General features: G+C 40.6%; 1 protein-coding gene across 2 annotated transcripts in view; it reads left to right on the top strand.

Moving 5' to 3' along the window:
- The first annotated feature begins 1,333 nt into the window (after positions 1–1,333).
- Positions 1,334–18,608, top strand: part of LOC127570815 (potassium channel subfamily K member 10-like) — a 38,785-nt gene continuing 21,510 nt past the window's right edge. The window contains exons 1-5 of one of the 2 annotated variants that reach the window (XM_052016667.1): positions 1,334–2,076; positions 3,506–3,775; positions 3,950–4,272; positions 9,801–9,918; positions 15,670–15,830. In XM_052016667.1, the coding sequence (XP_051872627.1) occupies positions 1,992–2,076; positions 3,506–3,775; positions 3,950–4,272; positions 9,801–9,918; positions 15,670–15,830 (957 nt within the window). In that variant the 5' untranslated portion in view covers positions 1,334–1,991. The remainder of the gene's footprint in view (positions 2,077–3,505; positions 3,776–3,949; positions 4,273–9,800; positions 9,919–15,669; positions 15,831–18,608) is intronic. The other variant, XM_052016676.1, reaches the window with a different exon arrangement.

The following is an 18,608-nucleotide window of genomic DNA, read 5'->3' as shown; positions in this document are numbered from 1 at the left end:
TTCTGCCTCCCTCTCCCCAAATTCCTGTCTAGCACTCAGGCAACGTCTTTAATTATGCAACACTCAATCTAAGGAGAGTGACTGCTTCACAGAACATCAGAACTCGGAGCCATTCAGCCTCTGGAGCCTGCACTGCCCTTCAGCGAGCTCACACCTGCTTCTCTTCCTCACCACTATTTTGTTGCCCCATCCCCACATCTCTTGATTCTTTTAAACCCCAGAAATCTATCAATCTTTATTTTGAACACCACCATGACTGAACCTCTGAGATAGAGAAATTTCTCTCCGTTTCAGTAATCAATGGCCAACCCCTTACGATGTAGGAAAGGTACCTGTTGGTCATTATGGAGCAGGATGGAGGGGTAGGAGGGGTGGTAAGGATGAAGATCCAAAGGACAACAGGAAAAGCAAATAGGTTTTCGAGTTATTTTGTTCCGTAGTTGAACATAAAATAATGCCTACTATGTCGAGGTTGCAAAATTGTGCATCCATTTTTAAGATACCGTGTTTAGTTTTAGAGCACGAAGATGATTGGTTTAGTGATTCTGAATTGAAGACCGAGAAATCCTTGGAATAGGAATGCCGCAGTTCTAATAACGGTGGCAGGTGTATGAGAAACAAGGGATGGGCAGCCTTGTGGAAAACGACGCAGACATCTGCACGTAACAGCTTAAATTCTGCCATTGTATTTTTACTGCGAACGGTTGCCTTGTTTATACTCTAGGCTGATTGTACTTTACTCCACCGTGTATACAGTGTTTCCATTGTGTTTGATACATCGATCATTTAGAAAACTTTTTGAAGACATCTGCTGCAGGGAATAAACGAACCGTATTCCCAACCCCTCCCAGATTTTATTTTACTTTTACCCTCTCCTTTGTTCTCGCCTCAAACGCTAAAAGGCTCACTCGGCGTGAGCAGTGGCTGCAGATAAAACCGCCACCCGGCATAACCTTATTAACATTCCAGGCAGGTTTGAAGACTCAGGAATACCGGTTGCGACGCAATGCGATTAAGTAATGAAAAATGCAGTCACCAGTTGAACTTCGAAGTGACATCGACAATGATTTCATGCCACCCGTCTAAATTACTCCTTTTATTTATTTTCACGAGAGCCACGCCCGAACAGAGATGTGCAGGTAGTTTATGAGCATAACCTGTGCCTGCAAAACATACGTTATGTAGCGCGTTGTTCAGATAAGAATAAGGTCTTTAAAAGTTGATATTATTCGAAAATATAAATGAACCGACACATGTTGTTAGACGTAATCTCTAACATCGCAAAGAGTATGTTTGCGTAATGTAGGCGTCTGCATTTGGCAGACGGTGGAGTGTTACAACTGGTTCTTGTGAGACAAATGCATGTATGGTCTCTGAATCCAAATTGATGCTTTATGCATACGTTGTCCAAGTAGGTACGAATGGTACCAATACACAGTTTACGCGTTACAGAAACAGTGGTGTAAACAATCGTTGCCGTGTTAGAATCCCTTCCAAGCTACCTGCTGCTGCCGCCCCTGCCTTCTTTGTGTGGGGAATGTTTGATGAGGTGGCTGTTGCCTGCCGCAGGACATTGCCATGTGCCGAGAAGCCGAGCGTGACTCCGACTCACAACTCCACCTAACAACACGACACCGCCACACACAGCCTTCATCTCAGCCATAAAGAGTGAGTTCTGCCACTCCAGCCACTCCGGAAGCAAGAGCTGCTATTTTCTCCAAAGATAATATACTTTTATTTAAAAAAGAAAAAAATACATATAACAGGCAGACGCATGCAATTTTCTCTGCAGTGTGAGATCTTTCACGCACGAATCGTTTCTGTTGTTGCGATCCTCAGCCTGAGCCTGGTTTATGAGTTTTGCTTTATATTCATTTTCTTTATTTTATCGACTTGCTTGGAATAAAGCACGCATACGTAAAATGTTGACTCCAAAGGATGGCCCCTCATCTTAAATAGGCGCATTCAGAATAACTGGTTACAATTTGCGGATGCAAGAAAAGGCAAGGTTTTGGCGATCTAAGATGAAATTTCCAATAGAATCGTCAAGAAAACACACTAATTGTGAGCCACCAGGTTTGTAGCTGTAACGCAGTAAGAATATATATGTGGTGTGTACGTGTCTGTGTGTGTCATCGGGATTTTTGTTTCGTGAATTCAATTATATTTGTCCATGGGGTTGATATTGTTCTTATATCATTTAATGTATTTATGTATAAGCAAATCGATGGGCGATTGCGTGAACGAGCAACTGTTGTCTTCAAATAGCCAAGCGGTTTCTTCATTTCATCGATATTCACATCTAAGTGGGGTTCTACATCCAGATCCTCGCAATAACCATTTTGTGAGGGATATGCTGCACTGTTAACTGAGCAGTTACATCGTGTCACCCAACCGCACGGCTTGGATCTCAACAGAAGGGTTATTTTGAATATGTAAATCGCTATCCATTTCCAGAATGCATACTGGGAATATAATTTTACTCACACTTTTCTCTGTTTAATTAATCGATTCTTTAGATTCCCCCGCGCAGCTGTGACCTGGTGTATATTTTTTGTTGGATGTATCGGGTCGCTACAGCGAAAAAAAAGACCGCAGTGTGGTGCGGAAAAGAACAATCAAAAAGCATTGAGAAAAATTACTGCTTCATAGATTTCTACCAAGAATATATTTTCTTGGGGTATTAAAATGGAACGCTAAAATGTGGATTTCTATTCAGCTTCTTACCCGTTTCCCCATTCGCTATCCTCTATTGCTGTCTGGTTGAACTCCCGTTGACGCGTTGTTTGAAAACTGTTCCTCCCTTACAGCATCCATAACATACACTCCACAACAATTTCAAAGCACTGGTTCAGCAAGATTACTTGCAGAAATCTGTGTATCCCTAACTGCAAAACGGACAACATTAACCTATAGACTGTGTTCTATTACTGGCGTCATACCAACCAGTTGTCAGTTACTCGTAGACACCAAAATCTGAAGCATTTTTGGAAATTTGCAGACGGTTTTAGAAATATAATACAAATATCCAAACCGACTTTTGGATTAAGCCCTCGCATAATGAGTTGGTGATCCTTTTTAGACAATGCTTGGCCACAGAGTACAATAACAACCGTTGCCTGGAGTTTTGTTATGTGCAGAATAAATTATAGGGAGATCGATCGTTTCCGGTAACCCTACACAGGATGTCAGTTTCTGCTAATGCAGTTAATGCTTCTGCTTCTAGACGCTCTCATAAAATGGTATCAATGGTCAGAAGAACAACACTAAAGCTATGCACTGTTTATCACTGCATATTGGCACGGGGTCAACTCTGAGTGATATAGTACCAGTTAATAAACATTCGACGTAGTTCGTTACGGTTGACATATTTTACCTAACTTTATAACGAAGCAGATACGCTGGTGTGGGGTGAGGGGTCGAAGTAAGCGATTGAATTCTGGAGCATGACGGCACTGACACCTTTAATATAGTTTGACGGTTCCATTTACTTTACATACTGAAGGCAGATTGCCCCACTCCGGGGTCTACAAGTGTAACCTGATACAACCACAGGAGATCACTTTATGGGAATGGAGCACAATGATGTCACCATCACCAGGAAGTGCTATTGGCATGCGCCTGTTTAAAACTGAGAAAATACTACTCCAACAATGGGAACGCTTTTGCATGACACGACTGCACAGAACAAACTTAAAAAGGCCGAGTTACATGCAGCTGAAACAGTGGGCGTTTCACCAATCTGCACACCTCCAGGAAACATCCTGGTCACAAGGTCAGACTCGGAAGGAAAGTATGAAGTTAGTTTGTATGCTAAATTGGTATCCGATTGCTAGTTATGATGTATCCTAAACTGGTATCAGATTGCTAGATAAACCCGTAGATAACTTTTGTTATTGTTTTCAGTTTACCCTGGGGTCGGAGTTATGTTTCATTATTTTTGTTTCAGTGGCTGTTCAATCCACTGTGCAAGCCTGTGACTCAAAGACCAACGGACACTACCCCGTGTCCAGGTTGTCCATATCCTCCAGAACCACGGTGATAGCTAGCATGGACAGTTGTCCCCAGACATCGCCCACAGTCATGAAATGGAAGACGGTGCTGGCCATTTTCGTCGTGGTTGTGGTTTACCTGGTGATCGGAGGCACGATCTTTAGAGCTCTGGAAAAACCTTTTGAGAGCAAGCAGAAGAGTAAGATCACGGCGGAGAAATCCAACTTCCTTCGAAATCACCCATGTGTGAACCCCGGGGAGCTTGATGCGCTGATTGAGGTAAGGACAGATGTGTGCTCGGGTTCAGCTTTGTGCACCTCCTGAACCAAAGTGATTTGCTCACTTGAACTTTTCAGAGCAAAAAGAAAGTCCATGAAGGAGAGCGCTCGACGGGTTTTGATGAACGAACGCGATTTACCCCTGTATTCATTGAGAAATGAATTCGACTTACCTTTTTTTACCTGCATGATCACCTTGATTCCCAACTAACCACTGACAGGTGTTCAAACACCAAGGAGGATTATCATATTGTTGCTGTTACAATGCGTTATATTTAAGTATCGTCCCATTTAATGTAAACATCTTAGTCGTTTTGAAGGTTACATGGCGGTTAGGCATAAATGCAGAAAGGTGTAGGATTTCCTAAGATCGAATCGAGAGCAAGTAATAACTTGCTATATTTGCTTTTGCTTTTCAATGGATTGGTGGTTCTCCAGACAATTTTAATTCAGCCCTCCTGAACAATACGCGCAGATGATTCACGAATCTATTTTTCAGTTCATAATGAACAGAGACAGGAGTAGGCCATTCGGTCCCTCGCGCCTGCTCCTCCTATCAATAACATCATGGCTGATTTTTTATCTCAACGCCGCTTTCCTACACTAACCCCGCATATTCCTTGATTCCCTGAATATCGAAACATTTATCAAGCTCTCTCAAGAATACATTCAGCCACTGAGCTCCGCCGCCCTCCTGGGTAGTTAATTCCAAAGATTCGTTATTCTCTGCGTGAAGAAGGTCCTTCTCGTTTCTGAACTGAATGGTTGCGCAGTTTTGAGACCTTGGCTCCTGGATCTAGATATACCAGGAGTCGGAAACACCATTCTTGTATCTATACTGTCACCCAAATCTCATCATCTCCTAAACAGTGAGAAGGACGAGGGATGTCTTCTTTTGATAGGAACGTGCGGAGAACAAATGGGATTAGTGTAGATTAGCGTGACTGGGTGTTTGATGGTTTCCATGGACTCAGTGAGCCATAGGAGCTGTTTTCACACACTCGGTGACATTGTGACTTTTTAGGTGAACCCTCATTATGCTGGTCTGCTTCCAGCCCAGTTCTGTGGGTTTTGAGATGACTAATGAGGCCAGTGCAGGACCTGGAGATTTTATCACAGATGAGGCAGAAGGTGCATTTTGCTGGGTGGGTAGTTTGGGAGATGGTGTGCTCCTTCCACTTCTGAAAGTTCCTGATGAATGGACCCGAAGTTGTCTGTGCTATCCTAAATGCTCCTACTCCACTTTGAATAGCCACGGGCCAAAGATTCCCAGAAGTTGGTAGGGATATTTCATTTTTTTCAAGCACTCTTTGAACCCTTTCTGTGTCTGCATGATAACCTCTTCCCATAACAGAGCTCAGAAATGAGCATTTAAGGAGTCGGCCGTTGGGCATGCAAATGGCATGCACATGGCCAACAGAATTTCCATTGGAGCTGACTGATTGTAATTAGGTCCTCAATGCCAGGGGTATTAGCCTGGGAGAGGATGCTGTAAATTGGTTAGGTTAACCTGTTGGTGGATTTGGAGGATCTTGCAAAATCTGCATTGGTGGCACTGCTACAGTGGTTTGATGTGCCTGCTATTGATTATTCAAAGTCTTAGACGTATAGAAGAGGGCAGGGATGACTATCATCTGGTAGACCATAAATTATGTCCCAGGTTTGAGGGTATGATCATCAAACACCCATTCCTTTAGGTGGCTAAAGTGTGCAAATGCACTGAAGGTGATGGTTAATGTCATCATCAGTATCTGCTGAGATGGGGGAATTCATCCACCTTTTGCAATATTTTTTATTGTCTAAGGGTAGCATTGTATAGTGGGGGTTGTCTTCTAGAGAGTGCACATAGAAGCAATTTAGGTACATGTTTTTGAGGGGAATCCACAGTACCTACAGCAGATTCCCCTCAAAAACATGCCATCCTGATTATAAATGTATCAGTGTTCCTTCACTGTGGCTGAATCTAAACCCTAGAACCTTGGACCCAACAACAATGTGAGAGTAACTTCACTAGAAGGATGATAACGTGCACCTCATATTCCGTCTTGGTAGTCTCCAACCTGACATCATCAACATTGATTTCTCTAACTTCCAGTAACCATTCCCCTCTGTTCCCCCTTTGTTTTCCCTTATCCCTCTGGCCCCTTTACCTCTTCTCTTTCCCCTCTCCCACCCCCATGAACTGCCCATCACCCACATCTTCCTGCCTCTGGTTCCCCACCTCCTTTCCTTTATTCGATGGTCTAATGTCCTCTCCTATCAGATTCCATCTTCTTCAGCCCTTTGCCTCTCCTACTTATCACCTCCCAGCTTCTCACATCATTTCCACCACCCCCCTCCCCCACCTACCTACCTCTAACCTGGATTCACCTATCACCCACCAGCTCGTGCTCCTTCCCCTCCCCCCACCCTTTTATTCTGGCTTCTACCCTCTTTCTTTCCAGTCTGATGAAGGGTCTTGGTCCGAAACATCAACTGTTCATTTCCCTCCATGGATGCTACCTGACCAGCTGAGTTCCTCCAGCATTTTGTGTGTGTTGATAATGTTTCATGGTGACTCCCTACAATCTTCCCAACCTGATGCATTCCAGATTCCAGCAAAAATTATATTGTTTAATAATGTTTTTTGAGAGACTAATTTGTTAAGAATAAATATTGCAAAAAGGCTTTGCTGTTCTTCAGATAGCGATATAGATTCTTTTACTTGGTGTTGGTGAATTATTAAAGTTATGAAATGGGTATGTACTTAAATTTAGAAACAGCAATGCTTAATGAATTACTAAATAAATATATCAGAATTAGTTATAATTTTGGTGATTGATCCTTATGAAGAAATCTATTATAAATAAACTTAAGAAAGGGCTGAGGAGAGCTAGAAGGGGACATGAAAAGGCTTTGGCTAGTAGGGTTAAGGAAAATCCCAAGGCCTTTTTCAAGTACGTGAAGGGTAGGAGGATGGCTAGGGTGAAGGTAGGTCCGATTAAGGACAAAGGTGGGAGAATTTGCCTGGAGGCGGCGGAAGTGGGAGAAGTTCTGAATGAGTACTTCTCTTCGGTATTCACCAGGGAGAGGGGTCTTGATGATGCGGAAGGGAGTGCTGGTAGGGGTAATGTTCTCGAGGTTGTTGATATCAAGAGAGAGGATGTGTTGAGGTTGTTAAATAATATTAAGACAGATAAATCTCCGGGGCCTGACGGGATTTTCCCCAGGCTGCTTCGAGAGGCTAGGGAGGAGATTGCTGAACCGCTGGTAAGGATCTTTGAGTCCTCGTTGTCTACAGGGGTGGTGCCAGAGGATTGGAGGGTTGCGAATGTGGTCCCCTTGTTCAAAAAAGGTAATAGGGATAGGCCAGGGAATTATAGACCGGGAGTCTCACATCTGTGGTGGGTAAGCTGTTAGAAAGGATTCTAAGGGATAGGATTTATGAACACCTTGAGAATCATGGACTGATTAGGGACAGCCAGCATGGCTTTGTGAAGGGAAGATCTTGCCTCACAAGCCTGATAGAGTTCTTTGAGGAGGTGACCAGGAAGATTGATGAGGGCAGTGCAGTGGATGTGGTTTACATGGATTTTAGTAAGGCATTTGATAAGGTTCCTCATGGTAGGCTTCTTCAGAAGGTCAGAGGCCAAGGGATCCAAGGAAGCTTGGCTGTGTAGATTAGGAATTGGCTTGCATGTAGAAAGCAGAGGGTTGTGGTGGAAGGAGTGCCCTCGGATTGGAAGGCAGTGACTAGTGGTGTCCCGCAGGGATTGGTTCTGGCCCTCTACTTTTTGTGATATTTATAGATGACTTAGATGAGGGGGTGGAGGGCTGGGTTAGTAAGTTTACGGATGACACTAAGATGGGCGGTGTTGTGGATAGTGTGGAGGGCTGTCGGAGCTTACAGAGGGATGTTGATAGGATGCAGAGCTGGACTGACAAGTGGCAGATGGAGTTCAATCCGGAGAAGTGTGAGGTGGTACACTTTGGAAGGACAAACTCCAGGGCAGAGTACTGGGTAAATGGCAAGGTACTTGGTGGTGTGGAGGAGCGGAGGGATCTGGGGGTTCATATTCACAGTTCATTGAAAGTTGCCTCACAGGTGGAAAGAGCAGTTAAGAAGGCCAATGGGATGTTGGCTTTCATAAGTCGCGGGATTGAGTTTAAGAGCCGCGAGGTGATGATGCAGCTTTACAAAACTCTAGTTAGGCCACACTTAGAGTACTGTGTTCAGTTCTGGTCGTCTCATTATAGGAAGGATGTGGAGGCATTGGAGAGGGTGCAGAGGAGATTTACCAGGATGCTGCCTGGATTGGAGAGTATTGAATATGAGGAGAGGCTTAAGGTGCTAGGGCTTTATTCACTGGAAAGCAGGAGGATGAGAGGAGACATGATAGAGGTATATAAAATATTGAGAGGAATAGATAGAGTAGACAGTCAACGCCTCCTTCCCAGTGCACCAATGCTCAAGACGAGAGGTCATGGCTTTAAGGTTATGGGTGGGAGGTTCAGGGGAGATGTCAGAGGGAGGTTTTTCACCCAGAGAGTGGTTGGTGCATGGAATGCACTGCCTGGGGTGGTGGTGGAGGCAGATACATTGAACAGGTTCAAGAGCTTGTTGGATAGGCATATGGAGGAATGTGAGATAGAGGGATATGCGGGAGGAAGGGGTTAGGTAGTGTGAGGGTGGTCTGATGGATGGCACAACATGGTGGGCCGAAGGGCCTGTTTTGTGCTGTATGGTTCTATGGTTGGTTAAATTCTGCAGATTTTTTGAGGGATTTTTCTTCTATAACTTTGTTCCAATTAATATTGCCCATTGGAGAAGTACCAAAATATTATATCGCTGGAAGATCATTGACCTGAATCTTTAACTTTATCTTCTCTTCAGCAATCATGAACACACAAAAAAATTTGACTGCATTTGGTGAGGCACATTAAACACTTATATTAAATACAAACCCATCAATCTGTGTTATCTTTTACATGGTTAGCAGGAAGATAGTCATGCCTCTGCATGCCCTCATCTGCAAGGATAATGCCTGACATTTTGAGTGTTTCCAGAATTTTATGCCTTGACTGAGTTACATGCAAAAATAATAAACATGATTTCAATATTCAAACCGGTTGTAATCAAACTTATTTCTCAATGGGCCTCTTAGCTGCAAAACGGTGAAACCCAATAGTCTAGGTATGAATGATCACAATCCAAATGACCAAATTGAAAGGACAGAAGTAAAACAATACTTCATAATCCCAATCAGGAGCTGAAAATGGTTACAATAATTCCCTTCAAGTTACATTACAGAGGGCTTCACTTTACTTCTCTATTTCTAGTATGGCCAGAAAGAGAGAGAGAGAGAGAGAGAGAGAGTAACTCAGAGTTCTGATTCATGGTTAGGATCCACAGCTGTATTTGACTTGAATAATACATATTAGACACCTCCACCAAGACTTCGGTTTATTCCTGCCCAAGTATAAATTTATATTGCTCTATTGTTGATGATTATTTGGAAGTACAATGTACATACATTTGTTTCTTTTCAGCATGCAATTGAAGCTCTTGGGGCAGGAGTAAACCCTATAGGTGACTCAACTAACAATACAAGTCACTGGGAACTTGGCAGTGCGTTTTTCTTTGCTGGGACTGTGATAACCACCATAGGTAACTTTCTTAAAAATTGTTACCAATACAATTTGTATACATGAAAACATTTTTAGTGGATGTAAAGCACCCTATAGATTTTGTGATAGTTTACTCCTTTATCTGTTATCTTCCTTTGCAATTCCCTTCTTGTGTGCAAACTCTACCAGTATCACACCTAAGGGGTAAAAGTGGAATGGGTTAATAGATGAGCTCCAATTTATGGAGGTTAAGTAATGACCAAAGGTCTGCAGTTAATCTCCTAGATAAAGTATCTTCACATGTTTCCTCTTTTGAATAGTATCAAATCAATGTACAACTGGAATAGGTGTGACTCAAACTGATCAAAAGTGATCTTCTAATTCATGCACTGAGTAAGGATACCAATTCAAGATTGATGCTTTTTATGAACCACAAATTATGCCAAATGCCACAGCACTGAAAACACTTTACTGTAAACTGTTTCCATACACAAGTGCATACACAATTTTTCTCTGACACCAATCTTTTCATTCCGTTCATCCATCTAAAAACTAATTTGCGTTCTTGAATTTGATATTAATTTGGAGGGCCTGGGATATGTGGGTGTGGAAATACACAGAATAATCAACCATATACCCTTTTTTTCACCTTCCTGCAAAATGGTTACACAGTTATTTGATTGTTGTTGCCCCAATCTCAACTGGCTGAATAGTCACCTTTCGGAGTGGCTCTGCCTTCCCAGGTGTGGTAATTTGACACACCTTACAAGGAGAGTCAAGTAAGAAAGTGACAAATATCGTCCTTCCCTAAATGAGACCTGTGCATTTGATGAATATTTGGTATCTTATTTCAAATGTATCCAAATGTCAGAAGCATTCGAGAACTACCAAAAGTAATAAATATTTTAAATAAATAAAAATCTTAAAGATGTAAAAATTATGCTACGTAAAAAAAACACCAAAACATTTTAAAATAATTAGAACATTGAACAGAATTAATTAAATATGAAAGTTACTTACTTTCCTTTTTGTTTAATATCCACAACCTGGCAATCCCACTTGAAATCATTGTCTCATATCTCACCTGACACAGGATCTGGGAGTTGATTCCCATTATTTTTAATAACTTCTGAGGTATAATTACTGTTCTGACTCTAAACTCACTAGTTCTGCATAGATGGATTGTAATTTCCTCAGGTAACAATTTAAAACTGGAATGAAATCTAACATGGTAGTAATTATGCTTCCCAATTTTTTAAAGCTTTTACATATGACAGCAGTTTCTACCTTAATTTCACATGGAAGTTACAGTTTTTATTTTGCTCTCTCTAAAGTGCTTAAAATATTAGTTCAGATTGGACTTTTGCCTTTATGGTTTGCTGTCTGTGAGGAGTCTTCAAATTGATTGGCTGCTCAGTCAGCTTTTCGACATAATTGTTGTTGTATGCTCAGTATGCCCTAGAACTGATGCCTGACAGCAATTGACACTGAAGAAAGGGAAGCCCATGCCACAGAATTTTAGAGTTCCTTTTAGGCAGATTTCTTTTAGATCAGTGGTGGACACATTTGCAAAAATCTAAGCCATGGCTTGTTTCAAATAATGGAATGGATAGAATTGTAATTAAATTTTTGATATAATGTCTTATCAATAGAGAAACAGGAAAATCTGGTTTTTGCTTCCGCCAGTACTGGGGGCTAACATTTTCAAAGACGTCAGTGAAGTAATACTTCTGGTTAACACTAATTACATTATTAAGCCTTTTGAATGTTTAGGTATCTTTTATGAAATATTGGCAGTGGCTGTATGACCACTTTAATTATAAAGGGCAAAACTAATTTTAAACATTTTTAATATTGTTACATAAAAGATTACAACTGATCAATCATTGGATCGTCATAATGTGCAAGAGAAATAGTCACCTGTTGCAGCTCACTGAATTAACTTTTCATGCAAGTCCAATGAAATCATCCAGAGTTTTACATGAGCTATGATGGAACATTACATCAATAACATTGTTAATGAGTAAATTAAATTTCATGTTAAATCAAAGAAATAAAGAAGAAAAAAGAAAATCAAAATTAAAACATTTGTTTAATTTCCTATGTGATATGGAATCTAAATGAAACATGTTTTATTTAGCCAGGGTTGTGTTTTAAGAAGATCTATTGCATACACTAAGGTTAACTAAGGGATGGCTATACCAGTATGTACTAATATTTTAAAAAAACAAGCCTTGGTGGCTTTAAGCTACAGAGGACCATTACTTTTATAATTATACAAAATATCATTTGCAAATTAAATCACTTTTCTCATCAACAATTTGCTGTTGAGAATTAGTCTTGCTAATTAGATTAAGATAGCTAGCCTGGGCATGTAGGTTAGATCTGATTAGTATAATATGTCATTCTTAATAACATAAAGTTAACAATTTTCATGTACCAATAACAAGAGAAAAAGTTGTTGCTGAAACAACTAAGAACTTGTTCTTATTTTCTCCTTATTATGTAAAGTAAAACTTGAAGACTAAAGATGCATTTATGAATACTATGTTTCATTTATCACTTTTGAATTGTTTCTTTCTGAACTTTGCTCACTTAATTGGTTGAACAAAAAGAGAAAAAGTTGTTGCTGAAACAACTAAGAACTTGTTCTTATTTTCTCCTTATTATGTAAAGTAAAACTTGAAGACTAAAGATGCATTTATGAATACTATGTTTCATTTATCACTTTTGAATTGTTTCTTTCTGAACTTTGCTCACTTAATTGGTTGAACATATTTGACAGATATACAGGTCATTCAGGTTTCAACATGTTATTAGAAACCGAATGCTGATTTTTTGGTTGATATGATTCTCCAATAGATTGCTTATTTGGGTTTCCCAGTTAAAACAATATAACATAGAATCACAGAGTCGTAGAGTTAAACAGTTCGGCACAACTCATCCATGCCAACCAAGCTGCCTACCTGAGCTAGTCCCATTTACCTGCACTGGGACCTTTCCTATCAATGAACCTTTCTCAATGTCTTTTAAATGTTGTAGTTGTACCTGCCTCTACCATTACCTCTGGCAGATTGTTCCATATACCCACCACCCTTTGTATGAAAAAGTTGCCCCTCACGTTCCCTTTAAATCTTTCCCCTTTCACCTTAACCTATGGCCTTCCTTACCCTGGGAAAAAGACTATAACCATCCACTTTATCTATGCCTCTCATGATTTTATTTACCTCTATAAGGTCACCTCACAGCCTCCTATGCTCGAGGGAATAAAGCCCCAACCTATCCAGTCTCTCCTTATGCTTAAGCCCTTCACTCCCAGCAACATCTTTGTCAATCTTTTCAGCACCCTTTCCAGCTTAATGACATCCTTCCTATAGCTAGACAACCAGAACTGCACACAATACTCCAAGTACAGTCTCAACAACATCCTGTACAGTAGTAATATGACATCCCAACTCTTGTACTCAATGCCCTGGCCAATGAAGGGAAGCGGGCCGAACACTTTCTTCTGCACCCTATGCCGTCACTATGTACTTGTACCCCTAGGTCTTTCTGTTCTACAACACTCTCCAGGGCTCTGCCATTTACTGTGTAAGTCCTTCCCTGGTTGAACACCCCAAAGTGCAACAGTTCACACTTGTCTGAGTTCAATTCCATCTTCCATCCCTTGGCCCACTTTCCCTGTTGATCTAGATCCTGTTGTAATCTTAGATAACGTTCTTCACTGTCTACTATACCATCAATTTTGGCATCATCCGCAAACCTACATGCCACCTACATTCTCATCCAAATCATTAATATAGATGACAAACATCAGGTAACCCAGCACCGATTCCTGCAGCACACCGCTGGTCACAGACCTCCAATTTGAAAAACAACCCTCCACTACCATCCTCTTACTCCTTTCACCAAGCCAATTTTGTATCCAATTGGCTAGCTTACCCTGGTTCTCATGTGATCCCACCTTCCAGATCAATCTACCACGTGGGACCTTGTTAAAAGCCTTGCTAAATTCCATGTAGACTATGTCTGTCACCCTGCCCTTGTCAATCCCCTTGGTCACCCCTTCAAGAAACTCTATCAAATTTTTCGAGACCCAATTTCCCACGCACAAAACCATGCTGACAATCCCTAATCAGTTCTCGCCTTTCCAAATGCTGGTAGCTCCTGTCTCTCAGAATCCCCTCCAGTAACTCTTCCACCACTGATGTTAGGCTCACTAGTCTGTAGTTCCATGGCTTGTCCTTGCAGCCCTTCTTAAATAAAGGCACAACATTAGCCACCCTCTAGACTTCAAGTACCTCACCCATGGCTGACAATGATACAGATATCTCTAACAGAGCCCCAGCAATATTTTCGCCTGGATTCCCACAATGTACTAGAAACACTTGTCAGGCCTCCAGGATTTATCCACCGTTATGTGCTTTAAGATTGCTAGCACCACTTTTGTAATGTGGATATGTTTTACAACTTCACTATTCACTTCCCTGAATTCCCTAGCTTCCACAACCTTCTCCATGGTAAGTACAGACAAGAGATATTCATTTAAGACCTTGTCCATCTCCTGTAGCTCCACACACAGGTGACCACATTAATCCTTAAGTGGACCTATCCTCTTCCTCATTACCCTTTTGCTCTTAATATACTTATACAATCTCTTAGGATTCTCCTACACCTTATTTGCCAAAGCTATCCCATGTCATATTTTTGCCCTCCTGATTTCCCTCTTAAGTGTACTCCTCCATCCCTTATAGTCCTCAAGGCGGACTCACTTGATCCGAGCTGCCGATACATGACACATACTTCCTTCTTTTTCCTGAGCAGACCCTCTATATCCCACATCAACCCAGATTCCATAATCCTGCCAGCTTTTCCCTTCACTCTAACAGGAAAATGCTGTCCCTGAATTCTGCCTACCTCATTTTTAAAAGCCTCCACTTGCTAGAAGTTCTTCGACCTGCAAACAGCCTCTTCGAATCAACCTTTGCAAGTTCCTGTCTAATGCCATCAAAATTAGCCTTGACCTAACTCAGGACTAACTTGTGGACCAGTTCTACCTTTTTCCATAACTATTGTAAAACTCAGAATTATGGTCACAGGTCCCAAAGTACTCACCCTCTGGCACTTCAATCACTTGCCCTGCCTCATTTTCCAATAGAGGGTTGAGTGTTTCCCTGTCTCTAGTAGGGCCATCTACATATTACATGAGAAAACTTTCCTGGACACACTTAACAAATTCCATCCCATTCAAGCCCTTGGGGCTCTGGTAGTCCCAGTCAATATTAGGGAAGTTAAAATCACTTACAATTACAACCCTCTTACTTTACAGCCATCCGCTATCTTTCTGCATATTTACTCTTCTAGTTCCTGCTGACTGTTGTGGGAGCCTATAGTGAAATCCCATCAAAGTGATCACTCCCTTCTTATTTCTAAGTTCCACCCGTAAAACCTCACTGGATGATCCCCCAGCGACATGCATTTCTTGCACAAGTTGAGGGCACTAGCTTAACTTGACACTGTAAAACTGCTGAAAACATTTACTCCATGTACCTCCTTATGAAAGGAACAAGATATCTAGAAATAAAAGATAGTGCAACAGTTTAATTATTGCAGATTGATGGTTACTGGATTTGAACCTCTGTGCTGTATTTCTATGCTGTATCTTTTGCCTGTCTTTAGAACTGTTTGATGATCTAATGTATTAGTTCGTAACAACCATTTATTAAGCAGCAGCAGACAAGACTGTTTATGTTGTTTTATCCCCAAAACATGTTCTTATCTATTTTAATAGGCTATGGGAATATTGCACCCAGTACTGAAGGAGGGAAAATATTCTGCATCTTATATGCATTATTTGGCATTCCACTTTTCGGCTTTCTGTTAGCAGGGATTGGGGATCAATTAGGCACAATCTTCGGTAAAAGTATTGCAAGAGTGGAGAAGGTATTCAGAGTAAGTTGAAAGATACTTATTATTTTAATGTATTGTTTTATCCACCATGACTGAAATGAATCTCAGCTATTGTTTGTCTATTAGTCATGTTACTAATGCAATTATATAGATAACCTAACCAAATTTGTTGCATTACAAAGGTTGTCAACTAAAATGGCTTAAAGAGTATGTGAAAAAAACCTCGTTCAAAGTTCTTTGTGTTGCTTTTACAGGCAAAGTAGATCTGGCTTTCTGTTTCATGAAATATCTTGCACCAGTTTCTCAGCAATTCTTTCAGAACTATTGCCATCCAAGGGGTTCTGAGTTCGGAATCTAATACTTACTGAGGTTAAAATTACTTTGTCCCAATAAAGACCTTTCCTGGCCTGACTACCAGATGGAATGCAGCACAGCATAGTAGCAGTGCATCTCAGAGCAAAATTAACCCTTACACTCTGCATGTGTGTGAAGATAAATGTTGATAGAGTAATATGTGTGAAGGATATTTGGGAAATTATATTGGGCTACATCACTTCTAAAGAGAATGAAGAGATTTGAATGTCAAAGTTCCCTCAGACCTGTGACAGTTCTGGGAACAAATTGCCTGATCAGGGACTAGGAAAATGAGTCAACTATTTTCTAAAGAATGAGTAGTCTTGACCTTCCATAATCATCCACCTCCTGCCCACCACAAAAAGAAATATATCAAGAAGGCCTAACTTACCTTGAAATGGTCTCATTGGAGTTCAGGCTTGATTAACTTCAAATAGACTGCAATCCAGATTTGTGGAAAGGTCCCAGACATCGCCTGAAGTAATGTAGTAATTCCTAGAGACAATTAATTATTTTATGTTTCCTGAATTATGGGGACTTCTTATTAGAGACCAAGATCCTTCTGTGTTGGTTTATAATCAGCCTTGTAACAGTCTTGGTTAAAATCTAATTGGTTGTCTATGTATTGCAGCAGGTGCTTCTGATGCTACCTTACAGATACTGACCAATAGCGCTGAATGTACTAATAATTATGCCAGCAATTTAGGATATAGTTTGTTCAATTCAGTTTGAGTGTCCATGGATTCCATTCCACCATTCTTGAGGTGGCAGAGCAGCCCATCGGGAATCGGTGCCATCAAAAATTTGACACCGACCACACACTACACATAGACTCGGAGTAAGTCACGCAATTTGAGTTAGATTAATTAATTCAGATTAATGCCCATAAGATACTTTAGTTCATTAAGGACATAAGATCATGACAATGAGGAACAGGGGAAGGCTATTCAGCCCCTCGAGCTTGTCACATTACTCAAAAAGATTATGGCTGATCTTCTACCAGAACGTTATTTTCCTGCACCATTCCCATATCCCTTAATTCCACTAAAATACAGAAATGTATCAATCTCTGTTTTGAATGCACTCAATGACTGAGCCACAACCCCATAAGTAGAGAGTTCCAAACATTCACTACCCTTTGAGTAAAGAAATTTTTCCTTATTTCAATCCTATATGGCCTGTACCTTACTTTCAGGTTGTATCCCCTAGTTCTAGGAGAAAACATTCTCCCTGCATTAACTCCCAATCTTCTAAAATCTAGAGAATAGAGAGAGACCAGGAATTAGTCTGGTGAATCTTTGCTCCACTCCTTCTATAGCAAGTATATAGAAGGTAAGTGAGATTGTAGGTAAGGAGATAAAATTGTTCATAATATTCATGACGTGGTCTCACCAGGGCCCAATGTAATTGTCGTAAGATGTCATTACTGTGATAGTTTTTCCTTATCAAAAAAGGTCCCAAAACATTTGCCATTCTCTTACCCCTTGCACTTGCATCTATCACTATTATTTCAATCTTCTGTAAAGTTTATTCATATTATTATTATATATTGGGCATCTTGCTCTTTCAATTATTTATCTCTTTTTAAAGAGTAATAAATTAAGAAATGAGACTATCCTAACACTGAAACCTGATAGCCAACTCTTAATCCATACTAATTTAGTACCCCCCAATTCCATATGATCCGATCTTGTTCACTAACCTCCCGTATGGGACTTAACAAAAGCCTTCTTACAATCCAACCACACCGCAACCATTAGTTCCTTTTCATCTACTAGTTACATCCTCAAAGAACTTGCAATAGATTAGTCAAACATAGTTTCCCTTTCATTAGTCCATGTTAACTGTGTCTTGTTATCACATCTTTTATTACAGATGTCAGACCAAAAGACTGGTAGTTTCCTGTCTTTTTTTTCTCTCCCTCATTTCTTAAAACAGTGAGGCCACATATGCTATCCTCCAATCCACAGGAGCCACTTCAGAACCATAAAATTTGGAAGTTCATAACCAGAGTATCCATTATCTCTTTAGCCCCATCCTTCAAAGCTCTGGGCTGTAGATAATCAGGTCCTTGGAATTTAAGGTTTTCCAGATTTCTCTCGTAGTATTACTTTGCAAATATCTATTTCTTTATTTATCTCATTTCCTCATATTTTTGGGAGGTTTTTTATGTGTCTTCTTCATGAACAGAGACACAAATAATTTGTTTAACTCACCTGCCATTTCCTTATTCCACATTATAAATTCTACTCATCTCTATCTGTAAAAATGACCCACATTTGTCCTCGCCCACCTCTTCCTTCTTACAAAATCATGGAAGCTCTGACAGTCTGCTTTTATATTTCTCACTGGTTTACATTTATTTTCTATTTTTCATTAGTGTTTTGTTCATCCTTTAGTGATGTCTAGAGCAATCTCAGTCCTTAGGCTAATGGCTTTTCACTGGTAACCTTTTAAAACTTTTTC

The sequence above is a fragment of the Pristis pectinata genome, chromosome 1 (genome assembly GCF_009764475.1).
Source record: "Pristis pectinata isolate sPriPec2 chromosome 1, sPriPec2.1.pri, whole genome shotgun sequence".
In the NCBI taxonomy this organism is placed as follows: domain Eukaryota; kingdom Metazoa; phylum Chordata; class Chondrichthyes; order Rhinopristiformes; family Pristidae; genus Pristis; species Pristis pectinata.
The sequence above is the reverse complement of the archived record's forward strand: the minus strand, read 5'-3'. Positions and strand labels throughout refer to the sequence as shown.